Genomic DNA, 25913 nt, shown 5'->3' with positions numbered 1-25913 from the left:
ATTGATACATAATAATTATACATATTTATAGGAAATGTAATGCTGTTTCAGTACATACAGTGTGATATACAGTGATCAGATCAGAGCAATTAGCGTATCCATTATCTCAGACATCATTTCTTTGTTTTGGGAACATTCAGTATCCTCTTTTCTAGCTATTTGAAAATATATATTATTGTTAACTATCGTTATCTGTAACTATAGTTGTAGATATCTATATCTATAGATATCCATTGTTATAGGTAACTATTGTTATCTATAGTTAACAATAGATAACAATAGTTTTATGGCACTGTAGGATAACTATAAAACACCAGAACTTGTTCTTCCTATCTAGCTGTAATTTTGTTTTTTAACAAATCTCTCTTATCTCCTCCTCCCTCTACCTTTTCCATCCTGTAACTATTCTGCTTTTTATTTCTATGAGATCAACCTTTTAGCTTCTACATGTGAGAGCATGCAGTGTTTAATTTAACATGCAGTGTTTAATTTCCTGTTCCTTTTTGCCCATTTTTATATTGCGTTATTTGCTTTCTTAATGAGTATATTTTGAAGACAAGTCTTTTACCAGCTGTGCATTTTCCAAGTATTTTCTGCCAGTCTGTGGCTTATCTTTTTAACCTTTTTTTTTTTTTTTTTTTGAGACAGGATCTCAGTTCTGTCACCCAGGCTTTTCATGGAGTAGGAGTGCAGTGGCTTCATCACAGCCCACTGCAACCTCGACCTCCTGGGCTCAAATGATCCTTCAGTCTCAGCCCTACCCCCAACCCCCTAGTAGCTGGGACTGTAGGCGTGCACTATCGTGTTCAGCTAATTTTTTTTAATTTTAATTTTTTGTAGAGACAGGGATTCATTATGTTGCTCAGGCTGGTCTTGAAACTCCTGTGCTCAGGTGATCCTCCTGTCTCAGCCTCCTAAAGTGTTGGGATTACAGGTGTGAGCCACTGCGCCCAGCCTTTGTGGCTTTTCATTCTCTAAATGTTCTTTGCAGAGCTGTAATTTTTAGTATAATGACGTCTATCATCCATTTTTATTTCATGGATTGTGCTTTTGGTGTTGTATCTAAAAAGTCATAATTAAACCCAAATTACCCAGATTGTCTGTGTTTTATAGTTTTGCATTTTACATTTAGAGCTGTGATTCATTTTGAGTTAACTGTTGTGAAAGGCTTAGGGTCTGCCTAGGGTTTTTTTTGCAAGCGGTTGTCCATTTGTTCCAGCATGAATCATTTATTGAAAAGAATGTCCTTTCTTCATTCAATTGCCTTTGCTCTTTTGCAAAAGATCAGTAGACTATGATTTGTGTGGTTCCATTTCTGGTCTCTCTGTTCTCTTCCATTCATTTATTTGCCTATTCTTTAATCAGTACCATTCTGTCTTGATAACTGTAGCTTTATAGTAATTCTTGAAGATGGGTGGTGTCAGTCTTTAGACTTTGCTTTCTTCAGTATTGTGTTGGCTGTTCTGGGTCTGTTATCTTTCTATATAGACTTTAGAATCAGTTTGTTGATATATACAAAATAACTTGCTGGGATTTTGATTGGAATCATGTTGAATCTGGATCAAATTGGAATTAAACTACATCTTAATAATTTTGAGCCTTCATGACTGTGAACATGGAATATTGCTTCATTTATTTAAATCTCTGATTTCTTTCATCAGTATTTTATAGTTTTCCCATAGACATCTTGTATATATTTTGTTAAATTCATACCCAAGTATTTCATTTTTTGTGCTAATGTAGTATTATGTTTTTAACTTCAAATTCTAATTGCTTATTGCTACTATATAGGAAATCAGTTGACCTTTGTATATTAACTTTGTGTCCTGTAACTTTACTATAAATTGCTTATTCCATATGTGTTTATTTTTTTAATGCTAGTAGAGTTAGCATCTTTAGATATTATTTTTGAATAATTTGTAATGTTTTCATTTTATTTTTTTCTTGTAGGGAATGTCTTGGGAAACATGAGGTGAGTTACAGGCACAATTTTTAAGTAAAGCTTATAATCTATACTATCACATACTAGTATAACTTTACTAGAGTTTTTAGAAATAATAAAGTCAAAGTATTGTTATTTTACTGTTATAAAGAGTACAAGAGTTTATCTACTAATTTAAAAAATATGTAGTGCCTTTATTTGAGAATTAGCCTGTGGATATGCATTCACTACAGAATCATATTGAATTTTCCTTTTAGGAGGAGAACATTTTGCTTCTTGGCATTCATTACTTTGGAATATTTTGATAGGTTATTTGATTTTAATAATATTATTATTCGTGCAAACTTATACCTTTCTGAAACTTATTCTCAAATGATAGCAGAGTAATTTTGGAAACATATAGTATGTCCAGAAACGTTTGTGTAATGTGTGCTGTGCTGATTTCCTTTATTTTTAAAGGTGAGTCCACTACCATGCCATGCTGTAGGACCCTACTCTTGTAAAAGAGTTTGTGGAAGAATCTTAGATTGTCAGAATCACACATGTATGAAAGAATGCCACAAAGTAACCAAAACTGATGGCTGCACTGGAAAAAACAAGGTAATTGTTCTTAGATTGAATGTATATCTGCCTATAGTATTCTTGAAACGTTTTTTCAACAGACCATAAATATTTTTGTTTTGCTTTACCTTCCTTCCTCTTTTTTTGCCCTCATCCCTTCTCCTTCTTTTCCTTTCCTAAGACAGCTGGCCTTAAACAGCTTAGTGTATATAGTTCTGTGTCTTTATTCCAGCTCATAATAATGTGCCTTTTAATGTGGAACCCTTTACATACTGTACCTGTGTTAATACATAGGATATGGTTTTATAATAAAAATACATAGGTTCTGTATCTTCTTAGATGGTAAGTAAGAGTATCACCTCCATTTCTCTCTGTTCATATCTGAGTTTAGAGCATTTACTCTAAGTTAGTTTTCAAACCTGACACACAGGATGGATGATGTTCATAATTTTAATAAATTTAAGTAAATTCCCAATCTTTTGTTAAAAGTAAAATAAATGGCATCACAGATGAGCAGTGTTTCTATATGTATAATTAACTAAAAGCATTTTACAAGTATATGAGAACTCAGCTTTTCAAAGATCTCTAAAAATTGTCATCTTACAAGGAAAAACAAATGTAGCTAGTGTTAAACTTTAGTTTTAAAATAATTTTTTTCTAGACTTCCGTTCTATAGGGAGTTGTAATACTAGTGTCTAAATGAGAAATAGGCCAGAAAATTTTAAGTGTCACTTTATTATTAACATTAAATTTACAACTATTTAAATTATTAATATGACTTATGTTATTGAAAATTTTAGTTGCATCATTAGGTTTTTTTTGTCTTTTATAATACATGACAACATAGGTATTCTTCTTTTTCATGTGCAAACATATGTGTAAATGTATTGCTTATAATTTCTTCATCAATCCGTGCCTTGACCCTCAAAAATGTACTCATGATAAAACAAAAAAGATACTAGAATTATAAAATCAAACTAACAAATAATGATACAAAATCATTTTAACTAGTTAGGGTGTAGCTGCTCCATGGCTTCCCTCTTCCAGATTTCCAGAATACGAAGTGAGTCAGAAAAAAAAGCTTATTTTCAAAGCTGATATGACTATTAGAGATTTATTGTGGATTATCCCCAAATTGCTTCCTGGGTTAAAACTTCTGTTTTTCTTTTAAATGAGAACTGCATATGATATTTGACAGATGGACTTGCTGTATTTCTTAACTAAGATAGTCTTTCCTAGAAGATAGAACTTGATATTGGAAGTGATCCAGGAAGATAATTTAGTAAGTGTAGATTCAGTGATTTTTTTTTGTTTCTCCCATAGCTGGAAGGAGCTCATATTCTAAGTACTTTTTGTTTTGTAGATAGGGAAACGGAAGCTCTGTGACTTGTCCATGATTCTGCAATAGGAGAGTAGCAAATCAGAGAGTACTGTGCCTGATCTTTTAACTCCCAGCCCAATGTGCTCTTCTACTCATGTTATTTAAATAGAAGATTTTTGTAGGTGTACCACATAGTTAGGAAGAGCAAATGAAATAAACTCTATGTTAACTTTGGTTCTCTTTGCATATTTTGTTACTCACTGCCTAATACTTGCTCAGTCTTCCCCATCTCAGAAAGACATTTTACCATTTTTACCCAGTTGTGCAGATCAAAGACATAGGAATCATGCTTGATTCTTTCTTGTCTTTGTTGTCCTTTTCCCACAGAAAATCCTGTTAGGTTTGTCATCAAAATAGATCCTGAATCTGACAGTTGCTCATAACCTGTACCACTACCATCCTCATATAAGCCACCATTACCTTTGACTTAGATTTCTGCAGTAATTTCCTAACCAACATTTCTACTCTCACTTTGTTTTACTGCATCAGCCAGATTAATCTTTTAAAAAATTTAAATCAAGTATCATCTTCCTGCTCCATATCCTTTGGTAGTTTTCAGTCACTCTCCGACCAAAATTTAAATCCTTTTCAATGGCCTATAAAGGCTCAGTAATGATCTAACTCCTGACTATCTTTCCCAACTTTCATCTGACTACTCATCACTCTCTTGCTTACTCACTTCTGCCTCTGTTCATCCTGTTACTTGAACATTCCACATTTGTTTTTTCTTAGAGCCTTTGTACTTGTTCCTTTCCTCTGGAACTCTCTTTTCTGGTTGCTCTCTCCCTCATTTAACTCAATTTCTATTCACATGTGATCTTTATCAGTCAGGCTTCCTTCTTGTTGCTGCCATCACTCTTTCTTATCCTGCTTTATCTTTCTTCAGAGTAGTTACGAAGACATTATATTCATGTTCTTTACCTCTTCACATAAATGTAAGTTCCAGGAGCCTATCTCATGTCTTCCCAGTGCCAAGAACAATGCCTGGCACATGTTTTTTTTTAAAATAATTTATAAAATAATATTTTTATAATTGGAAACACTATTTCTTTTTAATCATATATGTCAAAAAATAGCTTAGAATTTTATAACAACTTGTAATCATGGCTTCTCTTTGGAATGATAATAAAAATGTTTGACCTTTAAGATTTAGTATCCATGTCTATAGCTCCTTATTTTACCTCAAGTATGACGTGAGAAAACAAACAATATCCTGAAATAAGTATTTTTAACCTTCTTTAGTAGATTGTAATGCTAGTTAACATTATTAAATCACTAGAGAAAAGGGAGGTGCCTTGTTAAGTTACATTGAGGTACATTTATTTGTAAAATGTAATTTAACTTTAATTCATTGATGTGCGTTAAAATATAAACTACTGGTCATTCTTTTTTCATTGTATATGTGTTTCTCTTTGGCAAGATGAGATAATTACCTCCAGACTGTTTAGTGCTTTGGAATTTTTATTTATGTGTTAACAGTGTATTGATTTCTTTAGTTCAGTGTTGATTATTGTATAGAAATGAATGAACATTTTTACTCTGTATATTTTATTTCTGTCTTTGACGATTCTTTAGGAAGTAATTTACATTTTTAGTGGGATACTTTATATAGTCCATTTTAAGGTTCATTTAAAAATGAGGCAGTTTGACTTAATGAGGCTCATAGGAAAAAAAATCTGTATGAATAATAGTCATATCGACAATCTTGCTATTCTTTAGTTTGAATATTTTTAAGATAAATGAGAGCATGTACCATTTGATTAACTGTGTTTCTAAGAGCTGCAGAAGTACTTTATTTTAATGGGATATATAAATTTTATAACTGTAACATATAGAAATGTTAGGCTTACCTTGTACTTAGGTGATTTATTTCCATGCTGTTTTTCAGGCTGGCCCAGAATGCCTTCATTGTGAGGAAGGGTGCTCCAAGTCACGGCCACTAGGTTGTCTTCACCCATGTATTTTGCCATGTCACCCTGGAGAATGTCCACCTTGTGTTCAGATGCTTAGAATAAAATGTCACTGTAAGATCACAAGCCTATATGTGGAATGTAGGTAAGTAGACTGAAAAAAAAGTCTTACTTTATTACAATTAGTTGAATTGGTATCTTTTTATAATTAAGAACCCTTTATAGTGTACTTTGCTTAAACTCTAGATGCCTAGATTTTCCAGTAGAGACCTGGAAGGAAGACATGTAGAATACTACACTTTCTGGATACTTCATCCTGAATTCAAACAGGGAAATTGTGCTTTTTTTTCCATTTCGGGGTTCTATGTAAGATTTTGTTATGAAAAAAATGGTTTCACTGCTTTTAAAAAAAATTAAAGAAATACTCCCATACCTGATAGTTTGACTATGTCAAATTAGAATTTTGTTCAATCAAAATTTGACTTGTACATACAGGCACACTTTGTTTTATTGGACTTCACTGTATTGTACTTGGCAGATACTGAGTCTTTTACAAATTGGAGTTATTTGTCAACCTGCATTGAGCAAGTCTATTGATGCCATTTTTCCAACAGCCTATGTTCATTTTGTGTCTCTGTCACATTTCGGTAATTCTCACAATATTCAAGCTTTTTCATTTCATATCTGTTATGATAACCTGTGATCAGTGATCTTTGATGTTTCCATTGTAATTGTTTTGGGGTGCCATGAACTGCACTTCTGTGAGACAGTGAATCATTGATAAATATTGTGTGTGATTGAACTGCGTCACTAGCAGTTCCCCTATCTCTCTACCTCTTCTTGTGCCTACTTATTCCGAGAAACAACAGTATTGAAATTAGGCCAATTAATAACTCTACAATGGCCTCTAAGTGTTCAAGTGAAAGGAAGAGTCACATGTCTGAGTTTAAATCAAAAGCTAGAAATGATTAAGCTTAGTGAGTCATGTCAAAAGCTGAGATAGGCTAAAAGTTAGGTCTCTTGCACCAAACAGTTAGCCATGTTGTGAATGCAAAGGAAAAATTCTTAAAGGAAATTAAAGTTCATTCCAGTGAACACAGAATGATAAGAAAGCAAAGCAGCCTTATTGCTGATATGGAGAAAGTTTTAGTGGTTTGGATAGAAGATCAAAGCAGCCACAACATTTAGAGATGTTCCTAACTCTCTTCAATTCTATGAAGACTGAGAGAGATGAAGAAGCTGCAGAAGAAAAATTTGAAGGCAGCATAGGTTGGTTCATAAGGTTTAGGGAAGAAGCCATCTCCATAACATAAAAGTGCAAGGTGAAGCAGCAAGTGCTGATGCAGAAGCTGCAGCAAGTTATCCAAGAAAATTTAGGTAAGATCATTGATGAAGGTGGCTACACAAAACAACAGATTTCCAATGTAGACAAAACAGCCTTCTGTTGAAAGAAAATGCTATCTAGGACTGTCATAGTTAGAGAGAAGTCAGTGCCTGGCTTTAAAGTGTCAAAGGACAGGCCAACTCTCTTGTTAGGGCCCTAATGCAGCTGGTGACTTTAAATTGAAGCCAGTACTCATCTACCATTCTCAAAATTATGCTAAATCTAGTCTGTGCTCTATGAATGGAACAACAAAGCCTGGATGACAGTATATCTGTTTACAGCATAGTTTACTGAATATTTTAAGCCCACTGTTGAGACCTACTGATCAGAAAGATTCCTTTAAAAATATTACTGCTCATTGACAATGTACCTGGTTACCCAAGAGCTATAATGGAGATATACAAGGAGATGAATGTTGTGTTCGTGCCTGCTAACACAACATCCATTCTGCAGTCCATGGTTCAAGGAGTAATTTCAACTTTCAGGTCTAATTTTTTGAGAAATACGTGCCAGATGTAGGTGGTGATTTCTCTGATGGATCTGGGTAAATTGAAAATGTTCTGGAAAGGAGTCACTATTCTAGATGTCATTAAGAGCATTCACGTCAACAGAAACAGGAGTTTGAAAGAAGTTGATTCCAGCCCTAATAGATGAGTTTGAGAGGTTCAAGAATTCAGTGCAGAAAGTAACTGCAGATGTGGTGGAAATAGCAAGAGGACTATAATTAAAAGTGGAGCCTATAGATGAGACTGAATTGTTACAATCTCATGATAAAACTTGAACAGATGAGAAGTTGCTTCTAATGGATGAACAAAGAAAGTGGAGTCTACTCCTGGTGAAGATACTGTGAACATTGCTGAAATGACAGCAAAGGATTAGGATTTAGAATATTACCCAAACTTAGTTGATAAAGCAGCAGCAGGTTTGATAGGAATTTTGAAAGAAGTTCTACTGTGGGTAAAATGCTATGAAACACAGCATCACATGCTACAGAGAAATCTTCCTGAAAGGAAGAGTCAGTTGATGCAGCAAACTCTATTGTCTTATTTTTTTAAATTGCCACAGCCACCTCAATCTTCAGCAACCACCACCCTGATCAGTCAGCAGCCATAAACATCTAGGCAAGATGATCCATCCGCAAAAACATTAAGACTGACTGAAGGCTCAGATGAGCGTTAGCAGGTTTTAGTAATAAAGTATTGTTAAGTTAAGGTATACACATTGTTTTTTATGATGTAATGCTATTGCATACTTAGTATATTGCAGTATTGTGTAAACATAACTTTTATATGCACTGGGAAGCCAAAAAATGTGTGTGACTTGCTTTAGTATGATATTCGCTATATTAAGGTGGCCTGGAACTGAACCTGCAATATCTCTGAGCTATGCCGGTAGTTGACTTAGGCATAATTTTTTTTTTTTTTTTTTTTTTTGAGATGGAGTCTCGCTCTGTCGCCTAGGCTGGAGTGCAGTGGCACGATCTTGGCTCACTGCAGTCTCCGCCTCCTGGGTTCAAGCAATTCTCCTGCCTTGGCCTCCTGAGTAGCTGGGATTACAGGCACATGCCACCACACCCATCTAGTTTTTGTATTTTTAGTAGAGATGGGGTTTCACCATGTTGGTCAGGCTGGTCTCAAACTCCTGACCTCGTGATCCATCCACCTTGGCCTCCCAAAGTGCCAGGATTACAGGCATGAGCCACCATGCCCAGCCTACTTAGGCATAATTTTTAAGTTATAGATTTAAAAGGTAGGCCTTTGTTTATTACAAGTGTTGCTGTTATAGCACCTATCACACTAGGATATGACCAAACCGGTATGTTTTCTTCATTTAAAAAAATACCAGTTTTTGCTTATGGATTATTTAGATGGAAGAAAAATTTCCCTTTTATTTAATAATGATATAACATAATTTACCACTTACCTCTCCTGGCTGTTTCACTCCAGTCTGTAAAGTGAGCTTTTTGTAAATATATTTTACTTAAGTTTCATTTGGGAATACTACTTTATTTCATATTTTTTAGCATAATTACATTTTGAAAAATTCCTGTTCATATTAGCTAACATTTTTGTTCCCTAAACTCTAGACTCATGCTTTGTTAAATTATAGAAGACAAATTTTATTCTTTTCTTGTATTAAAGTTATTTTGTTGAAATCTCAAAAATAAAGTATTATAATTTTTAGTCTAGAAGTTTTGTAGGGGGAATTTAGAGGGCAATTTTACATTACTAATGGATGGTAATGATGAACTTGAGCAGTGTCGCACCTGCATTCTGTTTGTTTATATAGCTTGTTCCTCATCAAACTTTCACCCACGAATTTTAGCATTCATTGATGATTCAGTTGTGAATGAGTTGTTACTACGATAACATTTGAGAAAATAGAAAAAGCTCTCAAGAACAACACACGTGCATTGTGTGTCCAGATGCTTCATTACTGAAACCCTTGACCATTTAATCCCAGTGATACTACATAAAGTATTCTAGAGCATAGAAACCCAAGGAAATAACCAAGTGTTTTTTTGTTTTTTGTTTTTTTGTTTTTTGTTTTTTTTTGAGACGGAGTCTCACTCTGTAGCCCAGGTTGGAGTGCAGTGGCGTAATCCGCTCGCTGCAAGCTCCACCTCCTAGGTTCATGCCATTCTCCTGCCTCAGCCTCCTGCGTAGCTGGGACTACAGGCGCCCATCACCATGCCCAGCTAATTTTTTGTATTTTTTTTAGTAGAGACAGGGTTTCACCGTGTTCACCAGGATGGTCTCGATCTCCTGACCTCATGATCCGCCCGCCTCGGCCTCACAAAGGACCAAGTTATTTTACAAAACAAAAACTTGCCAAGTGAGAATTTTCTAACTCCATCTTCTACATTTATTAATTGACATTTTACTGTAAGAGCTCTCCCCACCTCGTATGTTAATACTGGCATGAACCAGTGGATTCTTTATTTGATCCTTTGCCATCATTTTGACGTTTAATTTATTGAACATCAAAGGCCCATTGGAGTGTCTTTCAACTGGTTCTCATGTCCCTTTGATGTGTTTCCATCTTTGTTTTAGTATTTTCTTTTTTTTTCTGGCTAATAAAAATGCCCCAGGCTCATCTTGTACTTTACATATCCTAGCCCAGGACTTAGACATTTCTCTAAGGGCCTTTTTAATGGACAGTGATATTTAAAAACCACTTGGTGTGCTTTTTGCTCCTTCTAGGCTCTCTGTTTTGATAAGGACCATTTTTAAATTTACTTTAGTGAATTGGCTGTTGATGTCCTTCACATATTTTTTTTTCCTTGGGGTTTTGGTCTCTTTCTTTACAGTACTTTTGCCTCATAATTGATTTCTCTCATCTCCTATCATTGGTTAACATCTCCAGTCCAGTGTTAAATAGTATTGGCCCTGCCTTGTTTCTTTCTTTAGAGGAATTACTTCCTGTATTTCTACGTTATGTAAGATGTTGGCTTTGTCACCATGTTAGAGAGTATCCCACAATTTCTGTTTTCTTGAGTGTGTGTGTATATTTAAATAAGGATTGGATGCTGAATTTGCCAAATGATATTTTAGTATCTGTGGAGATAATCATTAGATCTGTTGATTTGGATTTGCTAATGTTTAGGATTTTAAAAATGTTCATTAATTGTATTAGTCTATAATTTTTAAATTTTGTATTTGTCAGATTTGGGTATCAACGTTATGTTTGTTTTATAAAATAAACTTGGCTATTTCCTTGGTTTTCTATGCTTTAGAATATGTAGTATCATTGGGATTAACTGGTCATTGAGGGTTTTATGGAATTCCTCTATGAAACCATCTGGGCCTGATGTGTGTGTGTTGTTTTTGATAACTTTCTCTATTTTTTCTAATGAAAATTCCTCTCTCTTATGGGGTCATTTTTGGAAAACTATTATTTTCCTTAGAAATTATCTATTTCATCTAGATTTTTCAAATTTATTTGTATAAAAGTTTGTAAAGTAGTTGCTTATTGTGATTAAAATTTTGTTGTTGTTTTATGATTTCCACTGGTCATTCTTATTTTGAATATTTTTGCTTTCTCCCTCTTTCTTGAGTGTTAGGTAGTACATTTTTTTATTTTAAAAAACCTAGGATTTTGATTAACTGGATTGACTTCTTCTATGATTTACCACGTTTTTTCTGCTCTTATTTTATTATTTCCTTTAAAAAGAAATTTCTAAATTTCTTTAAGAAGAATTGAGAATTTAATTCATTTATTTTCATGCTTTCTTTATCATAGATGTGCTTAAAGCTTATGGATTATTTATTGCTTTAGGTATATTCCTTATATTCATGTGTATACTACTTTCTTTATATTTGAGAGTTTCTATGTCTTTACATTATATTTCCTCCTATACTCAAGATTTTTAACATAGAAGATCTAGTTTTATTGCATTGTGATCAGAGCATGTCTTTGTAATATTTTTCTAATTTATGGAACTTAACAGTGCTTCCTTTGTAAAATAAGGTGATCAATTTTAGTGAATGTTCCATGTGCTTGAGAAGATGTAATGTCGTAAAAATCAGGATATAGGATTTGGGTTGTGTGTGTGGATCATGTTTTAATATGGTAGCTTTGTCTTATATTGAAAATGCTGTATTACAATTCCGTATTATTAGTGTGTTTCTTTTTGTTTTGTTTTTGTGTTTTGAGACACAGTCTTACTCTATTGGCCAAGCTGAAGTGCAGTGGTGTGGTCATGGCTCACTGCAGCCTTGAACTCCTGGGCTCAAGTGATCCTCCCACCTCAGCCTCCCAAGTAGCTGGGGCTACAGGCACATACCACCATGCCTGGATAATTTTTAAGAAACTTTGTGTAGAGATGTGGCCTCACTGTATTGCCCAGGCTGGTCTCAAAACACCTGGGCTCAAGAGACCCTCCTGCCTCAGCTTCCTAAAATGTTGAGATTACAGGCATGAGCCATCATGCCTAGCCTGTTAGTGTGTTTCTGTATCTCTTTGCAGCTGCTGTAGTTTTTGCTTATAAAGATGATTAAGCTGTTATATGTTGTACAGAATTTTTAATAATTATGGCTTTTAGCATTGAAAGGTATCCTTTGTCACATTTAATACTTTTGGCTTGAATTCTTATGCATCCCCTTTTTCATTTTAATAGGCAAGTTAAGTAAGTCCTTTAACAATTTTTAATATCACTAATATCTTTGGTTTAGCTCTGAATTATTACTTTATGATTACTGTTTGTATTATGTCACTTTTTCTTTATGTGATACGTTCTCTTTGCTCTTACTTTCAATTTTCTCCTATTAAGGTTTGTTTTCGTTTAGTGGTTGATTACTTTTTTTTTGTACATTTTTAATGTCGTTAGACCCTTGTTTCTTTCATCTTTTACTAACTGGTTTGTCAGCTTTTAATTTTATCACCTGGTTCTCATTTAAGACTATATGACAATCAGTGAGTTTATTTTGTTTGCCTTTTTTTCTCTCCTTCTCATTGTTTAGTTGCATGTTTTATTCTTTTTCAGAACATACGACATTTATATATTATTCTACCCCCATTCTGACCTTTTTTCTTTTTTTTTTTGAGATGGAGTCTCACTCTGTCGCCCAGGCTGGAGTGCAGTGGTGCAATCTCGGCTCACTGCAAGCTCCGCCTCCCGGGTTCACGCCATTCTCCTGCCTCAGCCTCCCGCATAGCTGGGGCTACAGGCACTTGCCACCACGCCCGGGTAATTTTGTTTTTGTATTTTTAGTAGAGATGGGGTTTCACCGTGTTAGCCAGGATGGTCTCGATCTCCTGACCTCGTGATCCACCCGCCTCGGCCTCCCAAAGTGCTGAGATGACAGGCGTGAGCCACTGCGCCCAGCCCTTTTTTTCTTAGATTTTCAATTTTAAATTTCAATCAACCGTCAGTCTTTTTGCTGAAATTTCCCATTCTTCTCTTGGTTGAATGAAGTGCATCCTCTACTAGTTTCCCCAAGAGAGCTTGTGAGTATAGTATTCCCTGAATGCTTAATTCTTTTTTTTTTTTTTTTTTTTTTTTTTTGACAGAGTCTCGCTGTCGCCCAGGCTGGAGTGCAGTGGCGCGATCTCAGCTCACTGCAGGCTCCGCCCCGCAGGGTTCATGCCATTCTCCTGCCTCAGCCTCCCGAGTAGCTGGGACTACAGGCGCCCGCCACCTTGCCTGGCTAATTTTTTGTATTTTTAGTAGAGATGGGGTTTCACTGTGTTAGCCAGGATGGTCTCGATCTCCTGACCTCCTGATCCGCCCGCCTCGGCCTCCCAAAGTGCTGGGATTACAGGCGTGAGCCACCGTGCCCGGCCGAATGCTTAATTCTTAAACATTCCCTTGCGTGTTTTAAGAATGTTTTGCTATAGCATTTACAATTGTATAAAAAGTCTTTTATTGATGCGTTCTTTCCTAGAGTTTCTTGGAAATGTTGCTCTGTGCTGCTTTCGTTTATATTTTACTTTTGAGAAATTTGATGCCAGTCTGTTTTCCTTATGAGTTAATTGATCTTTTTTACCTGGGACCCCTAGAGTTGTTTCCTTCTCCTTCACTTCCCTCCTCCTCTTCCTCCATCTTTAAAATCTAATGTTTTTATTAAGGCACGACTCAGGGTTAATAATTTTTGATAAATTTTTTCAGGTACCTGATTAGCCCTTTCAACATATAAGTTCAGTATTTTTATTTTCCTGGATTATAGTTTTAAATACCAGATCTGTTTCATTTATTTTGTTTTGTTTTTTAGTGATACCAATTGTATATATGTTGGATTTTCTTTTTCTGTCGCCCATTTCACTCAATTACTTCGATACTTTTTTCTAAATCTCATTTTTATCATCTAGGTGGTTTTGCTGCCTCATTTCAGGGAGCCTTATTAAATTTTGATTCAAGTATGTTCTGTAAATATGTTCTTCCATGAGCACCTTGTAATTTAGTTTTTATTTCTGATGCAATTTTATCTTAATTTTTTTTTTCTGAATTCAATCAATCTTTGTTCATTTCTTCTCCGTTATGTTCTTAGGTTTTGCTTTTCTGATTTAAGGTGGTAGTGTACTGAAGAGCCCTATACCATGCTCATATTGGGTAATTTGCCAGGACTCACAGGACTCAGCATGTAGTTATACCTACAGCTATGAGTTATTACAGCAAAAGGGTAGGAGGCACAGTCAGCAAAGGGAAAAGGCACATGAGGTGAAGTGTAGGGGAAACCAGTCACAAGCGCCCAGAGTCTGCTCCCAGTGGAGCCACATAGTTTGTACTTAATTCTTCCAGCACTGAGTTGTGACAACACTTGTAAAATGTTTCCAACCAGAGAAGTTCATTAGAGACTGAGCACCTAGAGTTTGTACTGGGGGAAGTCTACATAGGCAGCCTCACCTGGTACATACCAGCGTTTAGGGCTCTCAGAGGGAAAGCAACTGTTCAGCATAAACCATTTGATTTATACAGTTTAGACATAGTCAGCTGTTCTTACCAGTTCTGGGAATGGTGGGAACCTTCCTGAAATCCAGATTCCCAAGCACCAGCCAAGGGCTAGTCTTACAAGGAGGGCTTTCAAAAGACAGTGGTCAGGGCTGCTAGGTTAACGCTTCTGTATAGGCAGTATTTCATATAGTTAATTCAGTTTGGAATATTATGTTCCAGTTTTCTTCTTTGTACTTCTTTTTTTGGGTGAGAGATACAGGAGGGGATTTTCATCAGCGAAAAGTCTTTGGATGTCATTTTCTGTTTATGTTCATATAGTGGTTTTTTATAGTTGTAAATTACATATCTTTATGTTTTTGGACAGAGCTTAGTATAAGATTTCTAGTTGATGACCACTCTTTTGCCAGTGCGGGAAAATACAATTTTTTAAATGGTTGGCATTTTAGGGTGGTGCTGAGAAGAGGAGAGGAGTTATGTGTCCTTATTTTACTTTTGTTTTCTTTGGTCTTGCAAAATCTTAAATTTCCCTTCTTCTTTTGCCGGGTCTAAAGAAGTCTGCCTAAAGTCTGCCTTTCCCTTTTTACCTTCTTCCCAGAGTGTTGCCTTTCCAAGATTGGCTACTTGAATCTTGTGTACTTATTTTATTTTATTTTATTTTGAAACAAGTCTGAAGTCTAAAGTCTGCCTTTCCCTTTTTACCTTCTTCCCAGAGTGTTGCCTTTCCAAGATTGGCTACTTGAATCTTGTGTACTTTTTAAATTTTCTTTATTTTTTTTTTTTTAAGACAAGGTGTCTCTCTGTCTCCCAGACTGGATGCAGTGGCACACTCACGGCTCACTGCAGCCTTGACCTCCCAGGCTCAGGTGATCTTCCCACCTCAGCTTTCCTAGTAGCTGGGACTACAGGTGCACACCATCGCACCAGGCAAATTTTGGTGTTTTTTTGTAGAGACGGGGTTTTGCCATGTTGCCATGGCTGGTCTCGAACTCGTGGGCTCAGGCAGTTTACCTTCCTCGGCCTCCCAAAGTGCTGGGATTGGAGGCGTGAGCCACTGCACCCAGCCTTGTGTACTTTCTAAAATCCATTCCCTTTAGTTAGTGCTGTGGTCTACCAGGATATTTTCAGTATTTTCATACTTAGGGGGACCTTTTTCTGTTGTGATTTTAGCTCAGCCTCCTCTTCTGTTCCATTTAGTTTTTTTCAGAACTCCACTAGCTCTATGAAAATACTTGCATTGGGAGCTTGAAAAATAGCTCTATCAGGAGTTTTTTTTTTTCCCTAGTTATAGGTAATTTGAAGTTTGTAGAAATTTGTGTCTTCTAGTTGTGCTGTGGTCGTGGGATTTAGTGATTTTATTTGTTATTAATGAGCTATATGTTTTTTGAGGGGGACATGTGGATATATTTGGATTAAGGTGGCTTCCATTACATCAGCACTACAGATTTTTTTTCTCAAATACATATTGAAGTATATGTTTTAATATAGAATTCTATCGCTTCAGTTCTAATAATTTCATTTGTTTTCAATTCAGTGAATTATTTAAGTCGTCTTTTCCTTTTAGTCTTGTGTGGAAAAAAACACAAACTGTTTTTCCTCTGCTCTTAAAACATAATAATCAACACAGAAGATTTTTGTGACCAAATGTGTGGGAGTTTCTTCCAACCAAGAAGAAAACAATCACTTCTGTAGCAGGCACCAGCTGGGTGTCCTCTAATTCATTTCTGAGACTACCTGGAGAAAGTGTCAGATCCTGTAGGTTGAGGGCTCAGTCCCACAAGACTGCCTCCCCTTCAGACACTAGTATGAAGTTCAGGCCTCTGGAATTTCTGACTGACTGGCTTCAAGTTTAGGTTCACACAGCCCCCTCTTTGGGTTTGATTAATTTGCTAGAGTGCCTCACAGATCTCAGAGAAAAACTTATTTATGTTTACTGGTTTATTATAAAGGATACTGCAAAGTATACAGATGAAGAGATACATAGAGTGAGGTATGAAAGAAGGGATATGATGATTCCATTCCTACCCCCGCCCCACCATTTGCATACCACCCCCCAGGAACCTCTGTGTTCAGCTATTCATAAGCTTTTCGTACCCTATCTTCTTGGGCCTTTATGGAGAATTCATTGGATAGACATGATTGAAGTATGGACACTCATGTAGAAGTGTGACTGGACAGAGGGTGTGATCTAATAATTATAGACCGAGTGGGGAAACCCAACAAGGCCTGTTTCAGTTCTTTTTGGCCTGTGTGTGCAGCTTTCCTTCTTCCAGAGTATGGGACAGGACCCCTTCTGAAATGGGGTCTTAGGACCTACAATCAGACAAGGTAGGTCAGAGAATTTCTTTATGGCCTGCTCAAGACAGAAAGGCGGAGGAAGGTTATGTTTTTACTTTTAATGGCATGCCTTCGGGAAAAATAACAGGGGCTGTGGGAGTGATGAGCCAAGAACCGTGGATGAAAACCAATATGTATATATTATTATACCATAGTCTTTTTCTGCTTCATGTTAATTTCTTCTGTAGAATTTGGATGTAAAAGATACAGAACTTGAAAAGTTAATTTATTCCTAAGTATAGAGTAACAGGAATAAAATAATATTAACTCTTAAGTTCAGAGGTGAACATTCTACTTGTAAGAATCTTAAAAATGCAATAGTGTTTAATAGAGTCACCATAAAAACTTTGTGGTATTAAGTGGAACTTTGCCAAGAAATATCTTAGAGTATATTTATAGCTAATTTAGTGTGAATATTTAGATAATAGTTTTAATTAACATTAAGGAGACTGAACTTATGGTATATTTTGGCAGTTATGTCTGGTGAAAGCAAGAATAGGAAAAATAAGAAAATACAGAATAAAGGAAAGGAGAAAAAAGCTATGGGAAAGAGAATAGTGAGATGCATATGATAGGGAGTTTTAGATTGTCACTAGTTACTGACTTAGGCAGTGTCTATTGGAAAGTAGGTTTATTCCTTGGTGTTTGTGACTTTTTTCTGAATTACTCACTGAGATATAAAAGCATTTTAAAGTAGACTGTTCTAAAATGATGAGATCTAAAGTGAATTACTATTTTTATTTTTTTGAGACAGAGTCTTGCTCAGTCACCCAGACTGGAGTGCAGTGTCATGATCTTGACTCACTGCAACCTCTGCCTCCTGAGTTCAAGCGATTCTTATGCTTCAGCCTCCTGAGTAGCCAGGATTATAGGCATGCACCGTCATGCCTGGCTAATTTTTGTATTTTTAGTGGAAATGGGCTTTCACCATGTTGGCCAGGCTGGTCTCGAACTCCCAGCCTCAAGTGATCCGCCTGCCTTAGTCTCCCAAAGTGCTGGGATTACAGATTAGAGCAACTGGACCTGGCCTAAAGTGAATTAATTTCTAATATTAATAGCTTACCCAAGTTTTTAAAATAAGTTAATTTTATTTCTCACCAAATAGCCTAAATTCCTCAATTTGAACATATTAAATAATTAGTTTTAAATTTTTTTATGTAGGGGCATTAAGAACAATTGTAATTATGAATTATAATAATAAATCTATAGGGAAAGATAGTTACAGAAACTATTAAAGAGAGGCCAGGCCCAGATGATATTTTGTGTGTGTTTTGTACTTACTTCTTGCAGCGATTACACTTTTGGCATTTGACTTGTTAGTAATAAAGGGCTGGATGGTTTGAGTTATCAGAACAGTTAAGTAATCTGAAGATAATTGTTACAGATAGAGAAATAATTAAAGTATTTCTTGAGGAAAAAAGATAATTTTATGGATATGTTTGAAATTATGAGTTATTTTTAGAAAAATTATGCTATAAAATGGATTTTTGTTTGAATGTCATCAACTTTCTTATTTTTAGAAAAATAACCACAGCTGATGTAAATGAAAAGAACCTCCTCAGTTGTTGCAAAAATCAGTGCCCTAAAGAGGTAAGCTTTGGTAGAACCTTTTAAATTGTATTCGTTGGGCATTGTTTCTCTTGGATTTTCTCTTTTCTTGTTTGGTCAAATTATTTCAGGTCTTCTCTGTTGTATCTTTTTTAATAAAGACATAAGACATATGGTTAGGGTAGATGCATCTCATTTTATAAATTTGGTGATATTAGGACCTGAAATGACCCTTTGAAGATTTTTTTTAAGAAAGCAATTTTAAAGATAGCTTACATACTTTATACAATAAAGTATTGACCTAGTGCTTATCCCTCAAAATGTGATTCATACTTAAAGTAGGTCAGGAATGATGTGGGTCATAGCAGTTAGACAGTAAATCCATAGTAGGTTATTTTTAAAAATAGGGGTGCGTGTGTGTATGCATGTGCATGTGTGTGCATCTGTGGTGGGATAATGTGTGAGGATGGATATTCATATCCACAGCATTTTGAAGATAGTGACGTAGAAGATACCTCTACATTTTCATTGTGGCCTTTTGTGTTGGTACCATTCAGATCATTGAATCTTTGAAGTTCATTACTATATTAATATAAAACATTCACCTGTAAAGTTGTGTTTTTAAAGATTCTTATGGTTGTGTAAGCATTTTATTCAAACTAAAACTGTCAAAAAGTAGTTAGAAAAAAGTGTGCAGAGTAAAAAGGTAAAGAAACTCACTAGTGTGATTTATCCTGGTAATAATTTGAGAAACCAAAGCAGTCCTTCTACATTTGGCCAATCTGAAAGGGAAGATGCACTTTTGGATTTGGGAGTGGGACAGTTAAAATTACTTGATTTGGGTAGACATTTAAAAAGGAATCCTTTTGACTTACAGATGTACTATATAGTACCTTTTTCCTTTAAATTGTCTTTATGCACTTATCTAAGTGTTTCTCACCTTATTTAGAGTCAGAAATAGATGACAACTGTTAAATATCATAATCAGTCTTTGATTAAGTATAAAACAGGAATCCATACATTACATACCTTTTTAATATTTTCCTTTAAGGCTTTGGACCACTTTTTATGGATTTAAGATCTGTTGGAAATTGAGAGTTTTTAAATTTATGTAAGATTATAAGAAGAGAGGCCATTTGAAGTAATAAATGGTTATTTTAATAATCCTGTCTTTATAAGTGAAACTAGGGCATGGGATAGCCTGACGTGGTGGCATGTGCCTGTAATCCCAGCTACTTGGGAGGCTGAGGCAGGAGAATTGCTTGAACCCAGGAGGCGGAAGTTGCAGTGAGCCAAGATGGCGCCATTGCACTCCAGCTTGGGCAACGAGAGCAAAACTCCATCTCAAAAAACAAACAAACAAAAAAACACAGATTGCTGGGCCCCCCTCTCGAGTTTCTGATTTTGTAGGCTTGGAGTGGGGCCTACATTTTGCATTTCTATTAAATAGTAAGCAATAGTGATACTGTTGGTCCAAGAGCACACATTGAGAACCAGTGAGCTACAGAATGAGGTCATAATTAGAATCAGCCAAGAAGTATATCACTTTGAATCTTTGTACTTCAAAGTTAAGGTATGGGATTCTGGTAAATTCTGATGTACTGAGAAACTCTTATTTATGTTCTCGTCTGTTTCCCATACTGTAGATTGTTATAGGCAGGGGACTATGTCATATTTATGTCTTTGTATCCAGTGCCTGTTACACAGGTTGTACACATTAAGCTGCTGGTAAATGTTTATTGAATGTGAATAAAAGAATAAATTGTGGGAGTGGCATAAGCATATCCTTTCAGCTCCACTGTGTCTCTGATATACACTTTATGGATTATTAGGTTTGAATTTAACTAAATGAAAACATAAGGATGCCATTAAGAACATACTTTTAAACTGTGCCCCACATATGCATTTCTGCTCTTTTTTAAAAGAGATACAAAGAGGAGCAAAATAAGTTTTATTTTATTTTACATGGTATGGGGCTTCAGGTATTTTATTTTTTTTAAATGTTTAAAGTTTTCAATTGATAAAATTTTGCATATTTACCATAGGCAACATGTTTTGAAATATGTATACATTGTGTAATGACTAAGTTGAGTTAATATATGCATTTTTTTATGGTGAGAACACTTAAAATCTCTCAGCAATTTTTAAGAATACAATATATGTTATTAACTATAGGCACCATTTTGTACAATAGATCTTTTGAGTTTATTCCTCATATCTAACTGAAATTTTGTATACTTTGACCAACATTCCCCCAATCCCCTTCTGTCCTTCAGTCACTGGCAACTACCATTCTGCTCTTTCACTTCTATGAGTTCAGTTTTTTTATATTTCACATATGAGTGAGATCATGTGGTATTTCAATTTTTTTTGTTGTTTGTTTTTTTTTTTTTTGAGACGGAGTCTCACTCTGTTACCTGGGTTGGAGTACAGTGGTGCAATCTTGGCTCACTACAACCTCCACCTCCCAGGTTCAAGCGATTCTCCTGCCTCAGCCGCCCGAGTAGCTGAGATTACAGGCGCCCGCCACTATGCCCAGCTAATTTTTTGTATTTTTAGTAGAAACGAGGTTTCACCATGTTGGCTAGGCTGGTCTTGAACCCCTGAACTCGTAGTTCGCCCACATTGGCCTCCCAAAGTGCTGGGATTACAGGCGTGAGACACTGCACCCGGCCAGTATTTCTGCTTTTTAAAATTATTTATAAATTTGATTCTCTCATTCCCATGCAAGCTTTTCTACTTTTTACTTGGGAAAATTATTTAACTTCTCTGTAACTGAACTTATTCATATATAAAATGGGGCACTAATAAACCCACTTCAGAGTGCTGAGTATTATATGAGGTAATAACATGTAACGGACTTAGTTAATGGTAAGCGCTATATATGTGGTAGCTATGGTGATTATGATTATTTATCTACAAATAATATTGTTCTACAAATAATATTGTTCTACAAGCATTTCTTAGTTCTTTTGAAAGGGGGCTTTTCCTATTATTGGAATTAAAGTGGAGCATTTTGATGCAGACAGTGTTGTTTGTTGGGAAACCATTTGGTATGACTTACTGAAGTGCTAGCAGAATGATGTTGAGGGCTGAGTAGAGTAGAAAAAACCCGTCCCACTTTGAGTGGGAAGGGTAATGCATCTCATCTCTAAGTGAATATTTTAGAAAGACCTCTGTTTTTTGCTATGAAATCTGTAGTAAAGATAACCATCATTTTATCTTATGCATTCAAGTCAACTTTCTTTGTAACTACCTTTCAGTTTTTTTAGAATGTAACCTGGCTTTTGAGATGACATCCTCTATCCTCTATCCTATAGGCTAACCACCATTGCCTTTTTATAGTAATCCTTTCCTTTTATTTACAGTTTTTACTACCAGTATGTATATCTGCAATTTATATTATTTGCCAATGTTAAATATATTGTTAACAATATATTTGTTAAAAATATTTGTTAAAAATATTGCAAACAATATTATTTGCCGATGTTAAAAGTTTAAAAGTATGCACTTTTGTGACTTGCTTATATACATTTGTCATTTTTAATTGCATGTAGCTGTAGTTCACTGATTCCATTGTATAAGTTTGTTTTACTGTGGGTGGACATTTGAATAATTTCCAACTGTGGTTGTTATCAAAAATACTGCTGTGAACGTTCTTGCTTTTGCGTCCTGGTACATAAGTGCACAGATTTCTTTAGGCATGCAGTAGTATAATTGCTTGGTCATAGGGAATGTTTAATTTCAGCTTTAATAATATCAAATTGATTTCCAAAATGGTTGTATCAATTTATAATCAGTAACTTTTCCAGTTACTGAAAAGTTATCAGAAAGTTTTTCAACTTTCCGTTGATGAAAGTTCTTGCTCTTTCACATCCCTGCCAACATTTTGTGTGGTCAGCATTTTTTATTTTTGCCAGTCTTTTTGCATCTCATTGTGGTTTTAATTTACGTTCTCTGATTACCAGTGAGTTTGAATACATTTTCAGGATTAGAGGTGTTACTTTTGCCTGTGGGACATATGTTGGATACCAGCACAGTGTACACCTAGATGAGTTTCAGTTTTCCTAGTTGCAAATTGCAGAATCAATTTTGGCTTACTTATGGGAAAAAAAGGAGAGAGAAGACATTGTGGGGAGTATTTGGAAGACACTGGGGAGCAATTCGCAGATTCTGAAGGAAATGCTATACAGTCAAGCTTTGGGAAAGGCAGGATCTCTGCAGCCTAAGGGGGCTTTACAGTGAGATGACTACTTAAACCACCATCTAGCTCTTTTACATTTTTATATTCCCAAGAGAGAAAACCTAATAGACTCACCATGGATCCAAGGGCTCCTTTTGGCACAGGCAGCCACAGTCAGGGAACTAGAACAGGTAGCATAGCCATGGCTGTGGCTACTGGGGGAATTATGGTGAACCAGGCAGCCATCCCAATGTATGTCTTCTACAACTTTTACCAGTATGTGGCAGGGTCAAATGAAGGGTTTAGAGAAAAAAAGATACATTTATTGAAGGCAGAAGACCTAGCCAGAGAAAAGACAGACTTTGAAGATGTCAATGTAATTGTGAAGATGAGTATGAGGTCTTTTAGGAGGCAGAAAGATATAACATCAAGACCAGTGATTTTTAACCTTTCATCAACCCCCAGCGCAACAGAATACTGATTAAAGTGAAAGGTGGCACTATAGCCATGATCCTATGTATTTTCAAAAGGTCTTCCTTTATTGAATCTGATAAGCTTCCCTATTTACTTTCTCCTATAGCATCATTGATTTAAATGATAGATATCAGAGCCTGAGAAGGATGGGGGGAAGGGGATGAAGCGATGTTGATTACGGTATATTTCCAAATAGCTGGAAGAGAGGACTTGAAATGTTCGCAAAACATAGAAGTGATCAATACTCAAGATGATAAATACCCTTAAATACCCTGACTTGATCGTTACACATTCTATGTATGTAAAAAAAATTACATGTGCCATATAAATACATACAAATATTATGTATCAATAAAAATATAATAAATTTGAAGTGGAAGGGTTAGTTACTTTTTAAGAGAAGATGACTAATGTAATTACCTTAGAGATTAATTAAGGAAAGAGGATATAGAGACGTATTTTGAGAGTAAGAATAAGTGGTGAGCTAATGCCAAATGTTTATGAAGTCTGGCTAGAGGCACTGGCAGGAATGAAGGTAAGAATGAAATTAAGCAATACAAATGCTTGAAACAACCACTGTGAGGTAAGTATTTGAAAATGAATAAATATTGAGCTTGTTAAGTAGTATTCAGTGTCCAGTATTAGATATAGGGAAAAACAAAACTGAAATCATTCAGAAATACCTGGACTTATTCTATTAATAGCAGTTCTCTGCCCTATAGTAGGATTAGTGGAAGTGCACAGTGTGAGTGATCTGAATTTAGTTTTAGTATGAATGCCTCAGCTAAAAATTAAAGAACAAATAACCTAGTCACACACTAGAAAGAGACTAAAGACAATGGAAAAGGATTCTAAATTTATTTGAGTGGAGTCAGTAGTTTGAAAGATCAATCTGGTGAATTATAGAGATCAGTAATTAGAGAATTTAAATGTTTACTGAGGGTTCTACTATTTGGGAGGGATCTTTGTTAGGGATTATGACATGAGAGACACAAAGAAATGCAGATGTTCCTCGGTTTACGGTGGGCATATATCCTGATTAAACCCATTGTAAAACCGAAAAATTGTTTAAGTTACACCACCGTAAGCTGATGACTGTCTAAGACCATTGCCCTCAAGGAACTTATAATAATAACAACTTTTATTATAATAACTAAATATACTGAATTCATTTAATCCTCACAACAGCTTTATAAAGTACTAATACTCTTTTACATGTGAAATTTTACATGTGAAACACAGAGAAGTCAGGTGACTTGTCTAAGATCCTGCAGTTAGTAAACAGGTAATCTGGGACTCAGTTCCAGGTAGTCTGACTTTGACATTTAACCCCTAACAAATAGTGTATTTTATTTGTTAGGGTTGGAGAGATAGAAATATATGAAGTGCCTAAAAAAAATTGTTTTTTTTTGCAAAATTTCAAGATACCACAAGCAATGTTACAACAATTTAGAAACAGATTTCTTAACTACTATTATGTATTTATATATAGGCAGATTTATATCAGGCCATTATGGTGATTTAAGTCATGTCTTAAAGTGTGGATAAGATTTGAATAGACAGAGAGACCATGAACATTTCATCTTAACGCTTGACTAGGATAGGAAGATAGTAAATAATTAAAGACACGGAGCATAGACATCATGGCAATTACTGAGTTGTTTTGGCTACCTAAATAATATTTTTTTAATATGTAGTAGAAAGAGTAAATGTTGTAGAATAACAGGCTAAACAGTTATAACACAGTATACAGTGGCTTAAGGACAGGGCATTTTATGTTTTGTTTTTTTTCCCACAATGCAGTACAGGGAAGGTAGGTGTGTCATTGTATTCCATGTGTTCACCCATGAATCCAAGTCAGCTGGCGGCTCTGCTCTCTTTGGCATATGGTTTCCATTATTGCTCCAGCTTTCATCATTTCCAGCACATGGGGAAGAGAGGAACATGGAAGTATACTCTTGAAATGATCTGAAGCATGAATCACCTGTACTTGCTTACATTCCATTGACCAGAACTTAGTTACGTGGCTGTAACTAGCTACAAGGGTGGCTGTAAGATGTACTGTTGGAATGGAGCTGGGGAGAATAATTAAATATAATTAAATATAATTATATAAGTGTAATTAATTTATATCTAAAAGAAAAATAGTTGGGGGGGTGGAGCCAAGATGGCCAAATAGGAACAGCTCCGGTCTACAGCTCCCAGCGTGTGCGACGCAGAAGAAGGGTGATTTCTGCATTTCCATCTGAAGTACCAGGTTCATCTCACTAGGGGGTGCCAAACAGCGGGTGCAGGACAGTCGGTGCAGCGCACTGTGCGAGAGCCGAAGCAGGGCGAGGCATTGCCTCACTTGGGAAGTGCAAGGGGTCAGGGAGTTCCCTTTCCTAGTCAAAGAAAGGGGTAACAGACCTGGAAAATCGGGTCACTCCCACCCTAATACTGTGCTTTTCCAACGGGCTTGGAAAACGGCACACCAGGAGATTGTGTCCTGCACCTGGCTCGGAGGGTCCTACGCCCACGGAGTTTCGCTGATTGCTAGCACAGCAGTCTGAGATCAAACTGCAAGGCGGCAGCGAGGCTGGGGGAGGGGCGCCCGCCATTGCCCAGGCTTGATTAGGTAAACAAAGCAGCCAGGAAGCTCGAACTGGGTGGAGCCCACCACAGCTCAAGGAGGCCTGCCTGCCTCTGTAGGCTCCACCTCTGGGGGCAGGGCACAGACAAACAAAAAGGCAGCAGGAACCTCTGCAGACTTAAATGTCCCTGTCTGACAGCTTTGAAGAGAGTAGTGGTTCTCCCAGCACGC

The 25913-nt window shown here is 36.0% G+C and overlaps 1 protein-coding gene across 3 annotated transcripts in view; it reads left to right on the top strand.

Annotated features, from left to right (window-relative positions):
• Positions 1–25913, top strand: part of NFXL1 (nuclear transcription factor, X-box binding like 1) — a 72982-nt gene that overhangs the window by 33580 nt on the left and 13489 nt on the right. For 2 of the 3 annotated variants that reach the window (XM_055246564.2, XM_063619493.1), the window contains exons 16-19: positions 1951–1972; positions 2402–2542; positions 5773–5939; positions 18426–18495. In XM_055246564.2, the coding sequence (XP_055102539.1) occupies positions 1951–1972; positions 2402–2542; positions 5773–5939; positions 18426–18495 (400 nt within the window). Of the gene's footprint in view, positions 1–1950; positions 1973–2401; positions 2543–5772; positions 5940–6040; positions 6857–18425; positions 18496–25913 lie in introns of those variants that run through there. The other variant, XM_055246566.2, reaches the window with a different exon arrangement.

The sequence above is a fragment of the Symphalangus syndactylus genome, chromosome 16 (assembly GCF_028878055.3).
Source record: "Symphalangus syndactylus isolate Jambi chromosome 16, NHGRI_mSymSyn1-v2.1_pri, whole genome shotgun sequence".
Classification (NCBI taxonomy): domain Eukaryota; kingdom Metazoa; phylum Chordata; class Mammalia; order Primates; family Hylobatidae; genus Symphalangus; species Symphalangus syndactylus.
This window is presented reverse-complemented; position numbering and strand designations above follow the sequence as displayed.